The sequence below is a fragment of the Lipotes vexillifer genome, unplaced genomic scaffold (genome assembly GCF_000442215.2).
Source record: "Lipotes vexillifer unplaced genomic scaffold, Lipotes_vexillifer_v1.1 scaffold890, whole genome shotgun sequence".
NCBI classification, from domain to species: Eukaryota; Metazoa; Chordata; class Mammalia; order Artiodactyla; family Lipotidae; genus Lipotes; species Lipotes vexillifer.
In genome coordinates this window covers 1,086,125-1,107,020 of record NW_006776053.1, presented here as the reverse complement: position 1 = coordinate 1,107,020, position 20,896 = coordinate 1,086,125, and the positions used below count along the sequence as shown (strand labels likewise).

General features: G+C 43.0%; 1 protein-coding gene across 1 annotated transcript in view; it reads left to right on the top strand.

Moving 5' to 3' along the window:
* Positions 1-5,379: 5,379 nt before the first annotated feature.
* PSMB7 (proteasome 20S subunit beta 7) overlaps positions 5,380-20,896 on the top strand; it is a 59,268-nt gene continuing 43,751 nt past the window's right edge. Inside the window, exons 1-5 of the mRNA XM_007450249.1 lie at positions 5,380-5,484; positions 5,917-6,010; positions 7,013-7,110; positions 8,566-8,706; positions 14,244-14,359. Of these exons, the coding sequence (XP_007450311.1) occupies positions 5,423-5,484; positions 5,917-6,010; positions 7,013-7,110; positions 8,566-8,706; positions 14,244-14,359 (511 nt within the window). The 5' untranslated portion in view covers positions 5,380-5,422. The remainder of the gene's footprint in view (positions 5,485-5,916; positions 6,011-7,012; positions 7,111-8,565; positions 8,707-14,243; positions 14,360-20,896) is intronic.

Below are 20,896 nucleotides of genomic sequence, written 5' to 3'. Positions count from 1 at the left end.
CCTGCTCACCATTAGCTGGGGGCAAACTCATGGCTCATCTCATCTGCTGGGGTTAAGTAGTTAAACGCCCATCTCAGGCCCCACTTGCAATGATTGTGATTCAGTGGGTCTCAGCAGGGTCCCAGAATCTACTAAGTGCCCCAGGAGAGTCTGGAGAGGGTGGGGGGAATTCACATTCGATGCTGCCATGTGTCTGCCATGACCTCCCACCAGAGCTGTGTTTCTGTGGCCTGTGCAGCAAGACTTGGCACTTGGATGCTGTGCCAGCGCCTTGGAGCCGGGAGCAGCTGCTCTAATTCATGCAAAGGAAGACGCCCAGGTTTGCCCTGTCTATTTATAGCTTATTTATGAAGAAGGAAAAACAAGGGCCCAGTTGCCTTAGCAACTGGGAGCATCATGGGCTGCTTTCCCTGCAATGGGAAGATGGCCAAGTCTCCTTGTGGGGGCACCCCCGGATGTGTGTGTATCCTGATAGAGGATGGGGGTGAGCCTTCCAGGGCCCATCCCATGCTGGGCTCCTAGCAGCCTGCAGGTTGGGGGAGGGTGCTTGCCAGGGCCTTGGAAAATCCAGGCTGGCGCAGGGGCCATGCACAGCTGAGCCCTCCGTATGGGATGCACCCTCTGGCCTCCTGGCCTCAGTGCTAACTCCTGTCCTCCGGGTGTCTACCCTGCTGCCTCAGGCTCTCTTGGGAGCCGTTTCCTGGCTGTGCTCTGGTATGTGTCACTTAGGGCACTTAGCACAGTGAACTGGAGGTGCAGTTCCCAGACCAGCACCCCTCAAGACTATGATGTGGCACAGAGCCTGGCACCAAGGAAGGGTTTAATAAACACTGAATGAATGAATGGATGAACGAATGAATGAATAAAATGCTTTACAGTTTACACTGCACGTTCTTACTTGGTATGCCCAAGGCAAGAGAAACATTGTAATGTGCTCTCATTTTATAGAAGAGGAAACAGATGAGAGATGAAGAGACCAGCCTCCAATCACACAGCTGGGAACCAGCTGAGTTTGCCTTGCTTTTGTTCTGGCAAACCCCCGGGAACATGGGAGCTTGAGTTCCAGGTGGACTATAATTGCCAGGGGTCAGGGAAGTGGAGCTGTGTCTGGCCTGGGGCTGGGAGGCATGTGGTTTGAATTGTGGCTCTGCCACTTAGCTGTGTGCCATTTATCACCTTGAGCCAGTGACTTCACTTCTCTGGGCCTCAGTTGCCTCATCTGTAAAGTGGGGCAGTGACACTTGGTCCTCAGGGACTGCCAGCTCCCTGAGGGCAGCACTGTGTCTATCTCTTGATCATCTGTTTTCTGTGTTGGCACATTCTAGGTGCTTAGGGTGACCATGAGGCCCTGTATATAAAGTGGTTAGAACAGGTTGTGGGGGGCATGCAGGGAATGTTGGTTGTTACTATATTATTAGGAAACTGAGGCCCAGAGAGTCTGATGGCTCCCCTGAGGTCACACACACAGCCAGATCCAGAGCAGAAGTGGTAGCTTTACTAGTCAGTCAGTTTTGGTGGCACTGCCAGGGATTAAGTGGGACTGTGTCCAGGTCCAGGTTCTAGACTGGGCTGCAGTCCAGGGGGCTGCAGTCCCAGGGGGCAGCAGTCATGTTGGACAGGGAGGCCGAAGCAGGGTCTCTGGGTGCTGGGGATCTAGGGCTGCCCTCCCTACAGCCCTGACCCAGGCTGAGCGGAGTTTCTGGGGCCTTGGACTGCGCGCTTCAGGGGCTGAGTCAGGCTGCCTGGAAACTCTCTGTCGCCCTCTGCTGGCTCCAGCTGCCTCTGCTGGGCCACCTCTAGAAGCCACAAGACAGACAGTGCCACCACCTCAGCTCATCTGGGTGTGAAAACCATACCAAAGAGACCCAGTTAGGAAGAGAAATGCCCCGGGACAAACTGAGATCACAAATAATTTCCACATCCTTCCCTGGCTCCTCTAGCTGGACACAGATGCCTTGCCACTGTCCTCTGGGGGGCTGCAGGCTGCTGTGCTTCCCTTTGCTGCAGCCGCATCAGATTCATCACTGTTTCCTGAAAACAAATCATGCCAGGGCTTTTTGTTTGGTTTTGTTTGCTTCATACCCCAGGACTTCGCTTGTGTGTCCGTCCCTCCTGTCTTCTCACCCCACGAGCTCACACTCTGTCCTTCTGAGCCTCTTGGCTTCTGCAGCAACCCTCCTCCACCCAGCCCTTAGCATACCAGGCTGTCAGTCTTTCTGGGGTCTTCTCTCCTCTCTCGGACTGTGAACTCACGAGGTGTATTCATTTCTTAGAGCTGCTGTAACAAAGTACCACAAACTGGGTGGCTTAAATAACAGAAATAACAGAAACTTATTGTCAGGAATTCCCCAGCGGTCCAGTGCTTAGGACTTTGCACTTTTACCACTGAGGGTCCAGGTTCAGTCCCTGGTTGGGGAACTAAGATGCTGCAAGCTGCACAGCATGGCAAAAAAAAAAAAAGAAAGAAAAAAAAAAGAAACTTATTGTCTCACAGTTATGAAGGCTAGAAGTCTGAAAGCAAGGTGTTGGTGTTGTCAGGGTAGGTTCCTTCTGAGGGCTGTTCCAGGCCTCCGGCCTAGCTTCTGGTAGTTTGCTGCCAATCTCTGACATTCCTTGGCTTAATCTCTGCTGTCATGTTCACATGGTGTTCTCCCTGTGTGAAGGTCTGTCTGTAAATTTCCCCTTTGAAAAAGACCTCAGTCGTGCTGGATTAAGATCTACCCTAATGATGTCATTTTCACTTGATTACCTCTGTCAAGGCCCTATCTTTAAATGAGGTCACATCCTGAGGTATTGGGGTTTGGGACTTCAACATGTCAGCTTTGGGAGGGGGGACACAATTCAATCCACAACATGAGAAGAGGAACTCCATCTGGTTCACCTATGTGTTCATTCCCTCAAAGCTGAGCCCAGAGCAGGCGTGAGAGAGTGTGATGAACATTGTGAAAGCAGTCCTTCATTCTATCATTATTTACTGACCCTCACGGCATCCGGGGCACGTTGAATTATGACCTGTCCTGTCTAGGTCTTATGGACTCGAGGCTCTCTCATCAGGAAGTGGACATCTCTAGAACAGAGCCCGTCTTTTTACTTTTCACATTCACCAAAGCAGAAACTTGGTGACACTGGAGACACTCAAACCTCTTCATCAGTACATTCCTGTGGGGGTGGGTGGTGAGGCATCATTTTCCTATGTCGCACAGAAGACCCAAAGAAGTAATGAAAAGGAATTGAACCTTTGACAAATATTTATTGAACACATAGTTGTGACAGGCACGGTTCTGGGTGATTGGGATGCCATTCATTCATTCCTTCATTCATTCCTAGAAACAAGCTTGACACATAGTAGGTGCTGAGCAAATAATTTCATTACATAATTGAATCATTTAAATATTTGCTGAGTGAATAAATTAATTCAGCCCACAATTATTGCTGCTGTGATCTACTTGCTATGTAAATTTGAGCAAGTTACTTTACGTCACTGAACCTTAATTTCCATCAGTAAAGTGAGTTGAATTACATAGCTACCTTTGAGGCTTGTTGGCAGGATGAAATGAATGTGCTATTAACAATAATAGCTATTTATGGAGAAGTTCTACATGCCAGGATAAATGCTCTCTACATACAATTTTCTTTTTTTCTCTTTAAATTTAATTAATTAATTTATTTTTGGCTGTGTTGGGTCTTTGCTGCCGTGCGCGGGCTTTCTCTAGTTGTGGTGAGCAGGGGCTACTCTTCGTTGCAGTGCGCGGGGCTTCTCATTGTGGTGACTTCTCTTGTTGCGGAGCACGGGCTCTAGGCGCACAGGCTTCAGTAGTTGTGGCGCATGGGCTTAGTTGCTCTGTGTCATGTGGGATCTTCCTGGACCAGGGATCGAACCCGTATCCCATGCACTGGCCGGTGGATTCTTAACCACTGCGCCACCAGGGAAGTCCTCCACATACAATTTTCAATTTTCACAGCAGCTTTTTAAAAACTGAAATTAACATAACAAAAATTTCACCATTTAAAAATGTGCAGGGCAGTGGCTTTTAGTGTATTCACAATGTTGTGTGACCATTACAACTACCTAATTTCAGAACATTTTCATCATCCCAAAAAGAGACTCTGTATCCATTAGTCACTCCCCATTCTCTCCTTCCCCCCAATCTCCCAACAACCACTAATCTACTTTCTGGCTGTATGGATTATTTTAGTAAGGACATTTCATAGAAGTGGAACCATACCATTTGTGGCTTTTTGTCCCTGGCTTCTTTCACTTAGCACAGTGTTCTAAGTTCATCCCTGTTGTAGCATGTGTCAATGCTTCATTCCTTTTTATGGCTGAATGGTATTCTGTTGCATGGATGTACCACATTTTGCTTATCCATTCCTCAAGTTGATGGACATTTGGGTTGTTTCCATTATTTGGCTATTATGAGTAATGCTGCTATAAATATTTATGTACAAGTTTTTGTGAACAACTCTTTCCAGTTCTCTTCGGTATATACGTAAGAGACAATTGCTGGGTCTATGTTTAATTTTGGGAGGAACTGCCAAATTATTTTCTGGGGCAGCTGCACCATTTCACATTCCCAGCAGCCACGTATGAGGGTTCCAATTTCTCCACATCCCAGCCAACACTTGTTATTTTCTGTCTTTTTGATTATAGCCATTTTAGTGAGTGTGCAATGGTATTGCACTGTGGTTTTGATTTGCATGTCTCTAACGACTAATGATGTTGAACAGCTTTTTTTACAGGCTTCTTGTTCATTTCACAGCAGCCTTTTTTTTTTTTTTTTTTTGCAGTACGCGGGCCTCTCACTGTTGTGGCCTCTCCCGTTGCGGAGCACAGGCTCCGGACGCGCAGGCTCAGCGGCCATGGCTCACGGGCCCAGCTGCTCCGCGGCACGTGGGACCTTTCCGGACCAGGGCACGAACCCGTGTCCCCTGCATCGGCAGGCGGACTCTCAACCACTGCGCCACCAGGGAAGCCCCACAGCAGCCTTTTGAGGCAGCTATTATCCCCATTTGACAGCAGAGGAAACAAATTCAGACAGTTGAGAGGACTTGCTCATTGCAAGGAGGTGGTGGAGCTGTGCCTGGAACTTCAGTGTCTCTGTCTCTGAGGCTCCATGTAGTCGAATTAGCAGTAGAAACCGGTCTGGTCTGGTGGGCGGGAGGCCTAGTCTCTGGTGTGCCCACCTTGGGTAAGTCCTTTCCCCCCCGCCGCTTCTCCGGGTGTCAGTTTCTCCTCCGCGCCACTTGGGGTGCTATACTCCAAACATCTCCAGGCTCCTCTAGGAGCCCCTAACTCTAAGATCCATCACCCTAGCGCGGAGTTTCCTCCGCCCCTTCAGCCCTAGGTTGCCGGCGGCGCCGGAAGTGCACGGCTCTTTTCGTTTGCTCCCGCCCCCGGCCCGGAAGTACTTTTTCGGGAAAGATGGCGGCTGTGTCAGTGTATGATCCACCGGTTGGAGGTTTCTCTTTCGAAAACTGCCGCAGGTGCGGCCATGTCCCGGGCCGGGTTTAGGGCGGGAGTGGGAATGCGGTGCCGGGGTCGGAGTTGGGTTGCGGTCTGAGCCGGGAAGTCCGAACGAATGGTGGAGGGCGGGGCCCGCGGCTCGCGGCACCTGTGACTCAGGGGAATTAGGGCCTGAGCGTGTTTCTCCTGAGGCCGGGTCGGCTCTTCCACTTCCCTAGCGCACCGGGACACCCTCCATCTCCGGGGTGGTGGTGCGGACCCTCTCAGACGTTCCCTTCGCAGAAAAGCGGGACTGTAGTCCTGCTTTTGGGAGGAGCCAGTGAAACAGATGGGCTTGAAAGCAAATGCTAGTAGTTTTTGCTTCTCCCGAGTTCCCTATTAGAAACTCTTCGTGCCAGTGCGGCGCAATGTGGTCCTGTCCTTCAACCCTTTATTCTCTCATTTGCTCTCAGAAATGCCATCTTGGAAGCCGATTTTGCAAAGAAAGGATCCAAGCTTCCAGTGGCCCGGAAAACTGGGACGACTATCGCAGGAGTGGTTTATAAGGTAAGCCGGGACAGGCTGAGAGCAGCAGTGTCAACTAATTTCAGGAACCAGGCCCCTTGGCCTCTTTTACTTCTCTGGGCTGTGTGAGGAAGGGCACATCTTACAGAGTTACTATATCAGGAAAAGCTCCTTTAGGAGAGACTATGTCAGTTTTGTGAACTTATCGGCAGTTTATATTCTTTGTTCACTCTGCAGTTTTCGACAGGAAGCCAGGTTTCTGTCTTAAGTTACTACTTTAGGAAGCAGGATGATGTAATGGGAGAAAACAAAAATATTTAACCATTTAGCTTTTTTGCTGCCTCTAACTTTGGGCAGGTCATTTTCCTTCTCACAGCCTCACTTTCTAATCCATCAGGTGGACATAATAACTCCTGACTTAAATTGTTGTAAGGGTCAAAAGAGATAACTGTTTATTGTTGTTAAAGGTAAAAAGTGACATCTTTTAAAAAGAAATTGACAGGCGTGGCTATTTTTTTTTTTTTTTTCCGGTATGCGGGCCTCTCACTGTTGTGGCCTCTCCCGTCGCAGAGCACAGGCTCTGGACCCGCAGGCTCAGCGGCCATGGCTCACGGGCCCAGCCGCTCCGCGGCATGTAGGATCTTCCCGGACTGGGGCACGAACCCGTGTCCCCTGCATCGGCAGGCGGACTCTCAACCACTGCGCCACCAGGAACGCCCAGGCGTGGCTATGTTAATGGAAAGATTTCTGCATCTTAATCCAGACTTTTCTGATATTGGCTCTGTGATTTGTAAGGAATTCACTGAATCTCTGAGCCTCATTTGAAAACAGGAATGATAGTTCCTACTGCCTACTGAGGGTTCAACCGATAATGTTTATTAATAAGCTTTTCGTTGAATGCCGAAAGTATAGCACAATATTTCAGCGCGTGGCGGGGTGGTTGGGGGAGCAGGGGATGGTCAACATTGTTTTTCCTAAACTAGAGTAGAGAACTGTGGTTTGTATATGTGAAGTTGTTTTAAAGTATATATTTCTTAAAAATAGGATGGCATAGTTCTTGGAGCAGATACAAGGGCAACTGAAGGAATGGTTGTTGCTGACAAGAACTGTTCAAAAATACACTTCATATCTCCTAACATTTAGTAAGTATTGATTAGTTTGAATGACTCATTTTTAAACATGTCAGGGGTAAAATTGAATTTACTCTTTCTCTCTAAAACCTGTTGTTCAGCCTGTATTTTCTTTCTGTCTCCCTTAAATGGCATTTCCATCCATCTGAGCTAGCCATCCTCAAGTCCTCTTTTTTATTTTTAAAAATATTTATTTATTTATTTATTTGGCTGTGCTGGGTCTTAGTTGTGGCACCCTGACACGCGTGGGATCTTTAGCTGCAGTGTGCGGGATCTTTTAGTTGCGGCATGCAGGCTCTTAGTTTCGGCATGCGGGATCTAGTTTCCTGACCAGGGATCAAACCCAGGCCCCCTGCATTGGGAGCACAGAGTCATAACTGCTGGACCACCAGGGAAGTCCCTCAAGTCCTCTTTTTGCTTTAGTCTTCAGTTCATTTGGTACCCAGTTCTGCCTTCTGTGTGCCTTTTGAATCCACTCCCTTCTCTCCTTCCCTCTACTAAGGCCTTAGCTTGGATTCTTTTTTCTCAGCTGGATTATTGCAGTTGTCACTTAGATGGTCTCTCTGCCTTTGGCCTTTTCTTTATTTGTATTGTTCACTCTTCTGCCATATTGGGTTTTGTAAAACATGGATCTAATTATGTCCCTTTCCTGTTTAAAAACTTTTCAAGAGATTTTTCACATTTCCACACTGCTTTCAGGATAAAATTGAAACTCTAGCATGATATTCAAGGTCTTGTACAATTTCACAGAAAGCTTACCTTTTCATCCTATTTAGCTGCTATCACTGTATGTTCCAGTTATACCTGGGCTGTCCCTATTTCCCTCATGTCCCTGTTCTCCGCATGTCCAAGCTGTTTTACCCTTGCTTTTGCTAGCCCCTCTGCTTAGAAATGCCCTTTCTTCTTCTCTGTATAGTGTTTTTATTCTGTCCTTCCAAATCCAGCTCAAATGAAACCTCTTCTCAAAGATGAGAGTTAACTGCTCTCTCCTCCAATTTCCTACAGCATTTTCTACCTATGCTACTATATTGTATTATATGTCTCCACTCAAGTTTGAAATCAAGTGCTATTACTGTGTCATATTTTTTTTATTCTTAGCACTTTGGAATGACTGGTATCTAGTACTAAATACTTGGTAAATGTAAATTGCAAGGCTTTTAACATTCCTTGCTCTTTTGTACAACTTGGATGTTTTCTAGGATCAGTAAAATGCACACTCTGTTCAGAACATAGAAACTAATGATTTGAAATATTCCACTGGGCTATAGAAAATATATTTGCATATAATTAGATGTGCATTCTTAATTTTATGTTTATTTAAGCTTGGTTAGAGCAGTTACAGTGCACGTATACTCAGAAACATCTCTCTATGTCCCTGAACTTTGTGGAAGTTTTCCAAGAAGCTCCACTTCTAATTGAGCCCTTTGGTAATTGAATTTCAGCTACGTTTCTAATTGTATTTTTTAGTTGTTGTGGTGCTGGGACAGCTGCGGACACAGACATGACAACCCAGCTCATTTCTTCCAACTTGGAGCTCCACTCTCTTTCCACTGGCCGCCTTCCCAGAGTTGTGACGGCCAATCGGATGCTGAAGCAGATGCTTTTCAGGTAAGGTTCCAGGATGGGGATTTCTGTAGTATTTTTTTCTCATGTCTTAGATTTTCAGCCAAGGGAAGCCTGGAAGCTCGAGGAAAGGCATTAAGAAATACACATTTTATTCCAGAAATCAATTGTTACTAAAAAGACACTTTAATTTCATAAGGCTTTTGATAATGTATTTGAATTTACAGGGTCTGGGTTTTTGTTTTTGTTTTTTCCATGGATGAATCACATGTGACCAATTGAGTCATTTCCTAAGGCTTAGGGTATTGCTGAATAAAAAAACCTTTTTTGTTCATAGTAAGAAAGAGCTGGAAGGAACCTTTGAGTTCTTCTTGTGAACACACACAAACACAAATGATTGTTTTTTCTCCCTTTTTTAGGGGCAAGATAACAGTGAAATGAAAAGTGATTATTTGTAGTTGGCTGTAAGTGGGTAGGATAGCGTTACTATTAACCAACATTTATTTGTTTGTGCCAGGCCCTGTGCTAAGTGCTTTATGCATGATCTCACTTTATCCCTTTAACTCTGAGTTAGGGGCTATTAACATGTCTAATTTGTAAGTGAACAAACTGAGGCTTAAAGAGATGCATTCATTTGCCTGACCTGACGTTCACTCCCTGCTGACTCCCACAGAGTTCCTCTTAGTAGTTTTGTTTCTCTTTAGTCCTTAAGGATCACATCATCACTTTGTGTTTGTATAGGTCTAGACAGTTTTCAAATTTTAAGTCTATTTTCTCATTTGCTCCTCATAGAAGAGAAGCAATGTAGTATAGTGGAAATAGCCTGGACATTTAGTCTTGGGTTGGAATCCTGGCTTCTCCTTTTGTGACCTACCTTAGCTTTAACAAATTCTCTCCTCTTTCCTTCATTATAGAATGTGTATCATGATACCTTTTTAAAATTTTTTGAAAAGTTGGTCAGAGGCCTTTATTCTGGTCCTCATCATTCATTAAGCAACCTACACAAGACATTTTCTTTATCTCTGTCCCAAGTGGTAGCAGCTGCATCCAGGCCTGTGAGAGTTAAAGGGGAGCAGGAACAGAAGTCAAAGGTTGTAAGCCGGCAGCTCACAGGCCGTATTCAGCTTGTAAAGAAATTTCATTTGGGTCACATAGTGTTTAAAAAAAAATAGCGGCAAATAATTATAAATTGGGAGCTTTGAATTTAAAATATGGATTTCCAGCTTCTTCTGATAAAAGCTCATAAAGTGGGCGGTAATGTGGGACTGAGTGGCCGTTGTTGCCTTTGGAAGTGGGAGCGTGTGTTCTGGCCTGTCAGACCTTGCATGGCTCACTTCTCTGTTTCCTGCCTGGCCCTTGCCTTCCTGTGAACTTGCAGGTCTTCGTCTACAAGTGTAGCATGGCCCCTGGGCTCTCAGGAGGTGGATATGAGGTTTAATATAGCTACTCAGCAAGGCCAGTAGAATAGTTCCCATTTTACAGCAGAGGATACCAGCGTTTATGAGTCATATGGGCAGGAAGCCTAGTCCATATCTACCCAATTCCTACTCTGGCTGTACTGAGCCTTTATGTCAGTGATTTCCATTTATTTATGTACATAATCATCATCGTAATCCTGGAGAATTATCACCTATCAAATAAATTCTTCCAGTGCAGTGTGAGAACTTGTTAAAGCACATCTGTTGTCAAGATAACTGCAGACATTTGTGATTTTGATTTTAAATGTAAAGCTCCATCTGGTGGTTTGTGTGGTGCATTACATTTAAAACAATTTTTAAACTTGTAAAATTGCAGTAAATATCATTTCAAGATTGCTTGCAGTGTTATTTAGCATTTAGCTAAATCTAGCAGATGTTTCTGTTAATCTCTTTAGAATGTTTCGGGAATTCTAAATTCTCTTTTTTCAGTGTTTTATTATCTTTAGTTTAACATACTTTGTAAAAGTTAAATTTTATCAAAGTTTTGAGAAGAACACAGAAATTTAAACCAGGGTAATTATGGTTCTTTATGTCTTTTGACATTTTTGTTGAGTTATGTAAAGTGGGTCACTAGTATAAGAGAAAAATCATAGGATTTGACTTTAGAGCTTTGCTTCAGATCCTGTGTACAGTGCTCACATTTGTGTAACTTTGGGCTGTTCACCTCACCCTTCCTATCTTGAGTTTCTTCCTCAATAAAATGGGGATAATAGTTCTGTCTCTCTAACTTTTGGGGAGGAAATGAATAAAGAAACAAGGCTTATGCACTGCCTAGTACAGGGCCTGATACATAGTTAGATCCTCATTCAGAGGCTGAAAAAAGAATACAAGGTGTACTCTTGCTGTTTTCTTCCCCCTGAATAATCTATTCCCTTGTATGTGAATAAGTGAGAAAAGAGGGTTTGATAAACAGAAGTGGACGTCTTTTTCCTTACTTAAGCAGTACTTTTATTTTACTTCCGTGGTGGCTATATGTAGAAGATACCTGTGATACTTGTTCCTTCTGAACATGGAGGCTTCTTGTTGAGTCTAGCAGAAATCTTTGATATACTATTCTGTATTCTGGAAACTATTTGAATATGTAGAGGCTTTAAAATTTTATTTTATTATATTGCAATTTTTTTTTCCTTAACAAAAGTACTATATATTTATTGTAGAAAATTCTGTAAAGCCCAAAGAAAAAACAGGCGAGAATCACGTTTTGGCTGGTTGTATATTCTCCTAGACTTTTAAATTTATTTATTCGTTCGTTCATTCACTTGATCATCCCTTCCTCCCTTCCTTCCATATTATAAGTGCATGTTCACAGTAAAAAAGCTAGAAGATATAGATAAAAAATTATAGAAATTATCTGAATTTCTACTACCTATAAGCAGTCGGTGCTAACAGATTATGGTACACTCTTCAAGGTTTTTCCTATGTTAAATAATACATATTTTGTTCTATAAAAATGGGATCATAGTTGTGCTTTCTATCCCATAATGTAACCTAATCTTTTCACCTACCAGTGCCTCTTCAATAGTTTCCATGTTGGGGTATTTCAAAAAGAAAACCTTTTTATAAATTATTATAAAAGTAATGTATGATCATTGTAAAAAATTCAGACACTATAGAAATGTGAAAAGAAGCAAGTAGATTTCAGCTGACACTCTGCCACTTAGGCACATACACTGTGAATCTTTGAGATCTATTTTCTTAGACCTTTTATACTAGGCATGTGTACTCATGTATGTATTTGCAAAAATGGAATCCTGCTATATGTGTTGTTTTGTAACTGACCCTGTTCACATAACAGTATATTGTGAATATTGTTCCCATCAGTAGACGAGCTCGGCATCCAGAGATTTTACCTTGAGCCCATGGAGGACTTCTGGAGATCTGTAACTCTCCTGAAATAGTGAAAACTTTGTGTGTGTACAGTTGTTATGGGCGAGGGTTCCACAATTTTAATCATTTTTTCTGTGGGGTCTGTGCCCCCAAAAGTTTAAGAACCATAGATTGGTATCCTAATTTTTGTTGGATCACAGTAATCTATTTTATTAACCAATTTTTGAAGATTAACAATATTGCTTACTTTAAGGTGTTTAAGGTATTGTAAGGTATTCTGCTGATCCTTTGGAATATAGAATCTTTAGGTACTTGTGTTATTAATTCTTTAAGCTATATTCTAAAATAAATTCCTAGAAGTAGAATTGCTGGGTCAAAGGTAGGCACATTTAACGTTTTAATATGTATTGCCAAAATCGTCCTTGAGAAAGATTACCATCGGTAGTGCATGAAAAATGCAGCATGGTTTTTAACGATTGTGTAGTGTTCCATTGTATAGCTGTATTAGTTTAGCTAATTCTGACTGTTTCCACTTTTTTAGCATCATAAGCAGTTACCACAAAAAACATTCTTATGCATTCATTTCTGCATATTTGTCCTTTTATATCAATAGAATTAGATTCCTGGAAACAGAATTTCTGGATCCATTTTTAAGGATTTCATTGACTTGCCAAAATATCTTAGACTCTTCTAAAGGCATCAAACAGATTCTGTTTTAGCTTGGAAGGGAACTAGCTGGTTATTAATTGACTTTAACTAAACAGCGTGTTTGGCAGGCAGTTGATATAGTGGATCAAGCACTGGGCTGGGGTGGGAGTGGTGGATCTGGTGATTCTGGCTTCTCATCCCAGAGCGCTGGGATCTAGTCTTGACCCTTCTGCTAGCTCATGCAGCTTAGGACCAGTTTCTTCCCTTTTCTGGGCCTCTGTTCCCTCTTGAGGCTGCTTTTAAAATCCTTTCCTGCTCTTTATTTTTTCACTTATAAATGGAAGATTTGAAATAATAAATTGGTAATCAAGGGACACGGGAAATACTGGACTCGACCTAGAGTGCTTTCTGATGGGTAGCTATATCTCAGACAGTCTAAAATTATGACTTTGATTGGTTCTTGTGTTATTTATATCAGTTTTAATGATTGTATCATTAGGCAAATTCAGCATGTGTTGGTTTCATTTTTCTTCCCAGAGAGCTAAAGGCTCACAGTGGAGAACTTTAAATCCAGCATGTTTATCTAGCATAGCAGTTCTAATGGTAAAAAATTGAACCAGATACAAGGAAAGCAATCTGTAGAAGCGGAAAACCAACTAAGTAGAGGGTCCAAAGGAACAAATACGTGCAGAATTAAACAGAGGTGGGGGTGAGGCGGAAAATGTATTCTTGCTCACGTTCCTGAGAGATACAGTTTTAAACTGTGGGCAGGAGCAATGGGTTTTATATAGGCTGTCATGGAGTTACTTCATTCACTTCCCTGCATGATGAAATACTTCTTTCTTTTACTCAGTATGAGCTCATATTTGTCATAATTTTGTGGATTTATTCAAGGGAAAGGTTTTTTTTTTGTTTTTTTTTTTTGTGGTACGCGGGCCTCTCACTGTTGTGGCCTCTCCCGTTGCGGAGCACAGGCTCCGGACGCGCAGGCTCAGCGGCCATGGCTCACGGGCCCAGCCCAGCCGAGCCAGCATGTGGGATCCTCCCGGACTGGGGCACGAACCCGCGTCCGCTGCATCGGCAGGCGGACTCTCAACCACTGTGCCTCCAGGGAAGCCCGAGGGGAAAGGTGTTTTGACATTAGCTATTTTCCTATGAGGCTATGGTGAGGTTGATAATTTGAACAGCTTTAGTTGAGCAACAACTCACTGTTGACTTGGAAGGGAGCTTATCTGCTAAACACAGAGAGGTATGATGGGACGGGTGCTGATGATCTTTGGAGTAAGCCAAGCTTGGCTCTGAGGCTTGAAAATGTCTTTGGGTTGGTTTTCTCTTCTCTACCATGAGAATTATAGTGTCTTCTTTTGAAGGGGATTGTGAGACTAAGATTATGTAAGGCACATGGAATGCCTCACACAATTTACAGTTTTTATTGGCTGATAGTAGGTGTTCAAGTATGTTCGCTCCATTCTCTAGTTTTTCCCCTTCAAAACAGTAATTATTTAATGAAGCAGTAGTAGTGTAAGAAAAGCTTTTTATTGTCTGACTTCAAATACAACTTTCAGTTAAGTTATAGTGATGCAATGTAGACTCATTTTTGTTTTTTTTTATGCATACTCTGATCACCAGGTATCAAGGTTACATTGGTGCAGCCCTAGTTTTGGGGGGAGTAGATGTTACTGGACCTCACCTCTACAGCATCTATCCTCATGGATCAACTGATAAGTTGCCTTATGTCACCATGGGTGAGTGTAATGTTTCCCTGATGTTTCAGAATCGTCTTATTTACTAAGGTGGTCTCTTAAAGTTGGTTTATTTCCTGATAGAGGAGGCAGTGCAGTACAGTGCTTTGATTCCTTATACAAGTATTATTGAGTTCCTCCTAGGGATTAGGCCCTGTTTTATGTGCTTGGGATATAGCAGTGAACAAAATTTAGATACAGATTCTTGCCTGCAGGGAGTTTATATTTTAGTGGGGGTGGACAGACAATAACAGCAACAATTATAAATATATTTATATGTTAGAAAGAGATAAATAGTAGAGAAAAAAACAATGCAGGTGATATTATACTTCAGTTGTGCAAGGTATTACCTTTGGGGGAAACTGAGTCAGGTGTGTACAAAAATGTGATGTATTATTTCTAACATCTGCATGTGAATTTACAATTATCTCAAAACAAAAAGTTTAAAAATGTTAATGCAGTGCAAGGGGACTGAGAAGGTTAAAGTAGGTTCATGAAGAAGGTGAGGTCTGAGTGGATGGGCCTCCTGGGCAGAGGGAAGGCTAGAGTGGAGGCCTCCCTGGGGGAATAGGCCTGGTACATGCAGAGATTTTTTTTTTTAAGCTAGAGTGACCAGAGTTCCTCTTTGCCACTTAATCTCTGAGGGATCCTGGGCATGTAATTCCTCTCTGAACTTGTGAAATGGTATCAGTAATACCTACCATGCATACCAGGTTATTTATAATGATTAGAAGTAATGTGTATAAACCATCTGGTCCAGTGCCTGGCCTATAAATAGTAGCTACACTTTTTAGATCAGCCTTGTACATTTGTATTTTAGCTCTAAATGCTAGATAGGAGTACTTTTTTTTAAATGACTAAAAAAGTGATAAAATTATATTTAGAAGAGTTGGGATTTTTGAATTTAACTTTCATGCTAAATTTCTGAGTGAAGTTGCGTATGTCCAGGGACTTCCCTGGTGGTCCAGTGGTTAAGACTTCACCTTCCAATGCAGCGAGTGCGGGTTCTGTCCCTGGTCAGGGAGCTAAGATCCCACATGCCTCACAGCCAAAAAACAAAAACAGAAACAATATTGTAACAGATTGAATAAAGACTTTAAAAATGGTCCATATCAAAAATAAATCTTTAAAAAAAAAAGAAAAGAAAGAAATTGCATATGTCCAGTAACTTAAACAGGTCATTTGTAGCTGGCGTTTTTCCAGCTGTTGTTTACCTTTTGCATTTTTTGTCTTGGTATCTTGGCTCTGCAGAGCCAGGAATAATGGCTGCCTTGAATAGTTTGGAAATTGCTAGCTTGAGACTTTGCTATTCTATTCCATGTAATACACAAGCCTCTTAGAAGATTTGTATGCAACAGATGTTCCATGTTTGTGAGAAGAATGATTTGTCCCCAGATACCGTATGGAATAATTATTTTTAAATGAAGATACTTACAGTAATTTTAGAATTGCTCTGTTCCACTTTATTTGTTATTTCCATCAAAGTACTGTTTTTATTTCCTTCCGTTTGATGCCTTTAAATGGTAGTAAAGGTGGAATAGCCTTTTCTATTAAGTAGTTTCATTTCTTCTTTTTTTTATTTAAAAAAAATTTCACACTTGCAGGAAAGTAACAAAAATGTACAGTGAATAGTCATTTATACCCTTTACTTGTGTTTGTCAGTTGTTAACATTTTACCACATTTTTGCTCACTCACTCATACATTATTGTTATTTTTTGGTGTATGGAACCATTCGAGAGTAAATAGCAGACACCATAACCCTCTATCTCAAAATCCTTTGGGATGTTCTCTTACATCACCTTGATAAAGTCATCAAAATCAGGAAATATAATATTGATACAAAGCCTTTTCATTTTTAAGATGGAAAAATTGAATTGGTTTCTGTTGCTTTTGAACTGTAGTAATTTGTCTTACGAGCATAATCCTGAATTTAGGAAAAGTTGTTGAAAGTGAGTAAAGCAGATTTGTGTCTGCTCATTTCATTCCTGCAACTCCACTTTGTGCTCTGTCCTGGCTGACAGTGATCTTGCTTCCCTCCAAGTCCAATGTGAGTCCAGGGTGGTGGCTCCACAGCTTTGATTTTATGGCATACTTCTGCTCAGAAATCATCACTCTGCACAGTCTGGTTTTGCTTTCATAAGAGATTAAGAAGATTAAGAAGAGCAAGACATCAGTAACACCTGATTTTAGATACACAAGTAAGTTGTCACTTTGAGGTTTAGTTTGTTTGTTCATCTGTTCATTTATCAACTATTTCTTGAGTGCCTTCTGTGTAAAAGCACTGTAGCAGGCTCCACAGAGAGAGAGGTTGAATGTCTGGATCCTTACCCTCAACATATTCCCAGTGTAATGGGGGAGATAGCTGTATAAACTGACAAGGGCAGTAGGTACAAAGGCCGTTGGAGGCCCAAGGGAGAAAGGGTCTAAACTGGAATATTTCACGGAAAGCTTCACTTCATGTGAGCTGAATCTTAAAAGAAGGATAAGTTACTTTCATTCATTTATCAGATATTTATTTAGCATCTGCTATGTGCTAGGCACTGGGAATATAGTGGTCAACACTATCCTCAGAGCTTATAGCCTCTGCGGGAGATAGGAATTAAGTAAATACACATTAATCTAAAAGAATGCACTGTGCTAAGTGCCCTGGAGGAAAAAAACAGTAATAAGAGAGAATACAGGAAGGAGCATGTGGATAATGGGTGTTTGGGAAGTCCTTACTGGGCAAGTGACATGAAAACATTTTCTAATGAAAGTAATTTATGAACATGGCAAAACATTCAAGTGGGGAAAAATATTACATGAAAAGTAAGTCTCTTTCATATTTCCCCAAAGTAACCACTGTTAAGCGTTTATTGTGTTTTTTTCTCAGAAAATGTTTTATGATCCACCTATATATATCTCTGTCATCTATCTGTCTATCCCTATTAAAAATACACAGCTGAGGTCATGCTGTAGATGCTGCACTATTAACTTGTTTTGAATAAGTTTTTGTATCAGTGCTTGTAGATGTATATCAAATCTACAGCAACACCTTCATAGAATTGTATTACACGTCTCTACCATGATTTAGTGACCTATTCTATTGATGAGTATATGTCTTGGTGTACTTGTGTAAGTACATCTGACAATTCCTAGTAGTGGAGTTCTGGATTAGGGTGTGTGCATGTATTGCTCAGAATTCTCTGTTGTAATCATTAGAATTACTGGATGATTTAGGAAAGGAGGAATTTTAATTTTTTAAAGGATAGTAGGTGGCTCACAGAATAGCTAGGAGGGCAAGAACTGGGTTTGGGGCCAAGAACAGTTTCAGAAATAATGCTGCAGAATGGGCCATTGCAGGCGAAGGCAGAATGCTGCAGACTACACTGCTGGCCCAGCTGGTGCAGGCCCTGGCTCGCTGCTCACTCTGCTGCCCTGGCTGCCTCATCTGGAACTGAGGCCTCCTGCCATCTCATTCACTGTCCGAGAGTTCCTTACAGGGAAGGGTGGTCACTTTCTGAGAGTTCCTTATAGGGAAGGGTGGGTGCTTGGTTGGTGATGATTGGTGAGGCTCAGTCATCCGTTTATAAGGTGGGGGGGTTCCCCAGACATAGAAAGGAAGTATAGCTACTGGGCAGCCCCCAAAAGTGATAGATGGCTGGTCATACAGTGCGTTTTACCTTTTGAGAGCTGTTGCCAAATTGCCCTCCAAAAAGATTGTACTAGTTTGTATTCCACCAAGAGAATATGAGAATGCCTTTCTCTTATAAACTCTCCTACTTTGGATATTCTTGCCAGTCTGGTAGGTGAAAGATGGGGAAAAGTAACACTTAAGCTGAGACCTGAATGATAAGTAGGAATTAGCCAGGAATTTACCACCCTACTCCCTACCCCCAAGGGAAAGACTTTTCAGGCCCTGCAGTGCACAAGGGCCCAGTATGGTCAAAGAACTGAAAGGCCAGAGTTTGCTGGATGGGTGAGGCAAGTGCAGTGGGTGGGGGGAGTGTTCCATGCTGGGGGCACAGCAGAAGAGGTAGAGGGATGAAGATGTACTGATGTTCAGGAGGGTTGGGCAGAGGCAAGGCTGGAAAGCTAGGCCAGAGAGCGTCCCGACGGTACAGGCTGAATTGTTTGATTTTGTCCTGGAGGTTCCCGTCTGCTCTTTTCAAGCCAGGGGATGATAGGATAAGATTCGCTTGTTAGAGCAGCCTGACAGCTGTCGGAAGGAGGATGGGCATGTGGGATGTCTAGAGGCAGAGACAGATTACATCTGGCCAGAAATGTTGAATGTGTGCATGGGTCCAGTGGCACAGGGATGGCCACGGTCGTCACAGAGAGCACTCAAACCAGCCAGCCATTAGGCCGCATGCCGGGTCTCTGACCATCCTCTCCTGTCTTCCTCAGTGCCAGTTCCTTCCTGGCTCTTGACCACAGGGTTGCAGTAACTCCTCCACCGGGGTCATCTTCCTTCCAGTCTGGCTTTAGACCCTTTTTCTTATTCCTCCTCCACATGTACCTTAGGTGTTTGTGGCAACAGGCCCCTTGCCTCCCTCTGAACTGCCTTTCACACCCCGCTGCTGCTGGGCTGCCTTCTTTCAGAAATGCGTTTTCTGCCCGGAGTGCTCCTGCTCCTCATCCAAGGTCTAGCCCAGAGGCCATTCCCTCGTGACTGCCCCAGGCTGTTAGCAAGTCCCTCTCCAGTAATTTGGTGTGCAGCTTGATTCCAGGATTTCAGCCGTGTCCAGACTCTACTTGTCCTTCCTGCCCCTATAAGAATTTGAGATCTCTGTCAGTAGCATCTGTCTCACTCCCAGTCTCATGGAGTCCTGTGACTCAGTGAATATTTGATGGTGAATTAATTTTCTGATTCTCTAACTTGCTTGTGTCAAAGCATGTGTAAAACCTAGTGTTAGAAACCTTAACTGCTGTTTATTGTTTGTGAACGGTTTACAGTACCCCTGGAGTAGAGTTGGTTTAGATTGTGTTCCATTTGTGTGGCTCCAGTTGAGCTGTAAGGGAACAGCACAAAGCACTGCATATGTGATAGGTCTTTTTTTTTTTTTTGCTGTACGTGGGCCTGTCACTGCTGTGGCCTCTCCCGTTGCGGAACACAGGCTCCGTACGCTCAGGCTCAGCGGCCATGGCTTACGGGCCCAGCCACTCCGCGGCATGTGGGATCTTCCCAGACCGGGGCTCGAACCCGTGTCCCCTGCATCGGCAGGCAGACCCTCAACCACTGCGCCACCAGGGAAGCCCTTTTTTTTTTAAAAGCTTAGTATTATTTTAAATTTAAAGCATATTTGGAAGTGTCTCTGTGCCAGTGTCTGCTGGTGCCATCACATTATTTTCAGTTAAAATTCTGTGCAAGGGATGCTATAATTATCTGCTTATTGATGAGAAACCTGAAACTTAGATTTATTAACCTGCCCATTGCTGCCCTGCCTGTAAGCAGCAAAGCTGGGATTTGTCTTTCAGCTCAAGCAAGCCTGAGCTCACCACAGCTGCTTTGATTTTATCATCTTACAGATGTTCCTTCATTAAGCTATTAAGTCTTGCTCCTGAATACTAAAAATATTTATACAAATTCCCAAGGGGCATTTATTTGTTTGGCATATTTTCGACTGTTCTTTGTGTGGATTTTCTTTTCTGCATATTAAAAACAGTATTTACTGAAACAGCTTTATAGTATCAAAGGAAATTTTAAAAAATTATACACAATTCTACCACCCGAAGACAATATGAATTTTATATTTCATTTCTTTCTGATCCAAGTCCGTTGTGAAGAGGTGCCTTTTATTGGAGAATGTGAAATAAAATACAGTTTTTGTGCTGTCCTGGTTTTGTCTTTGCCATTCTTTTAGTTTCTTTTGGCCATTGTTCACTTTTGAGCAGGGCTTGATGCCTCTCCCTGCTGTGCGAGGTGTGCTGCGCTGCGTTTCCTCCTGATGGAGTTCTGGCTTCTGTGGAGGTGGTGGTGGTTTTTCTTTCTTCCCTTTTTTTTTTTGAGGGGATGGGGAGCTGGATATTGAGAGAACCCCAGAAGTGCCACAATTTGGTGGTTTTGTTTTAATTCATGTGACTTATTTTGGGTGAGCTACAAACCAAACCTCCAACTACAGATAATATATAAGGCCTTCCTAACTGAAATGTGCCCACAGAACGTTAACATTCCCTGTGGGATTGAGGCTTTCCGTAAGTGTGGTGTAAGTGAGAAAATGAATATTTCATGTAAATTCTCATGTTTTAGTGAAAGTAGGAGTTTTTTATTATAAGAAATAAAAATACAACTTTGTAATGAATCTTTTCTCTTTCCTGAGTGATTTGACAGTAAGAGCTGGAAGCTACAAATTACCTGTAAGACAAGGGTGTCTACATTTTGTCTACCCATGGGCCTGTATTGGCGACTAGCCAGGCGCCTGAAGGCTACTCTTAATTTATATCGAATAGAAGACACCTGTCTTGCGCATCTCTAACATGCTGGCACAGCTCCTTGAGCCCAGGGTCCAGGAGCCTCCTTGCTGAGGGCTTGCCTTCCCAAGGGTTTGCTTAAGAGAAGA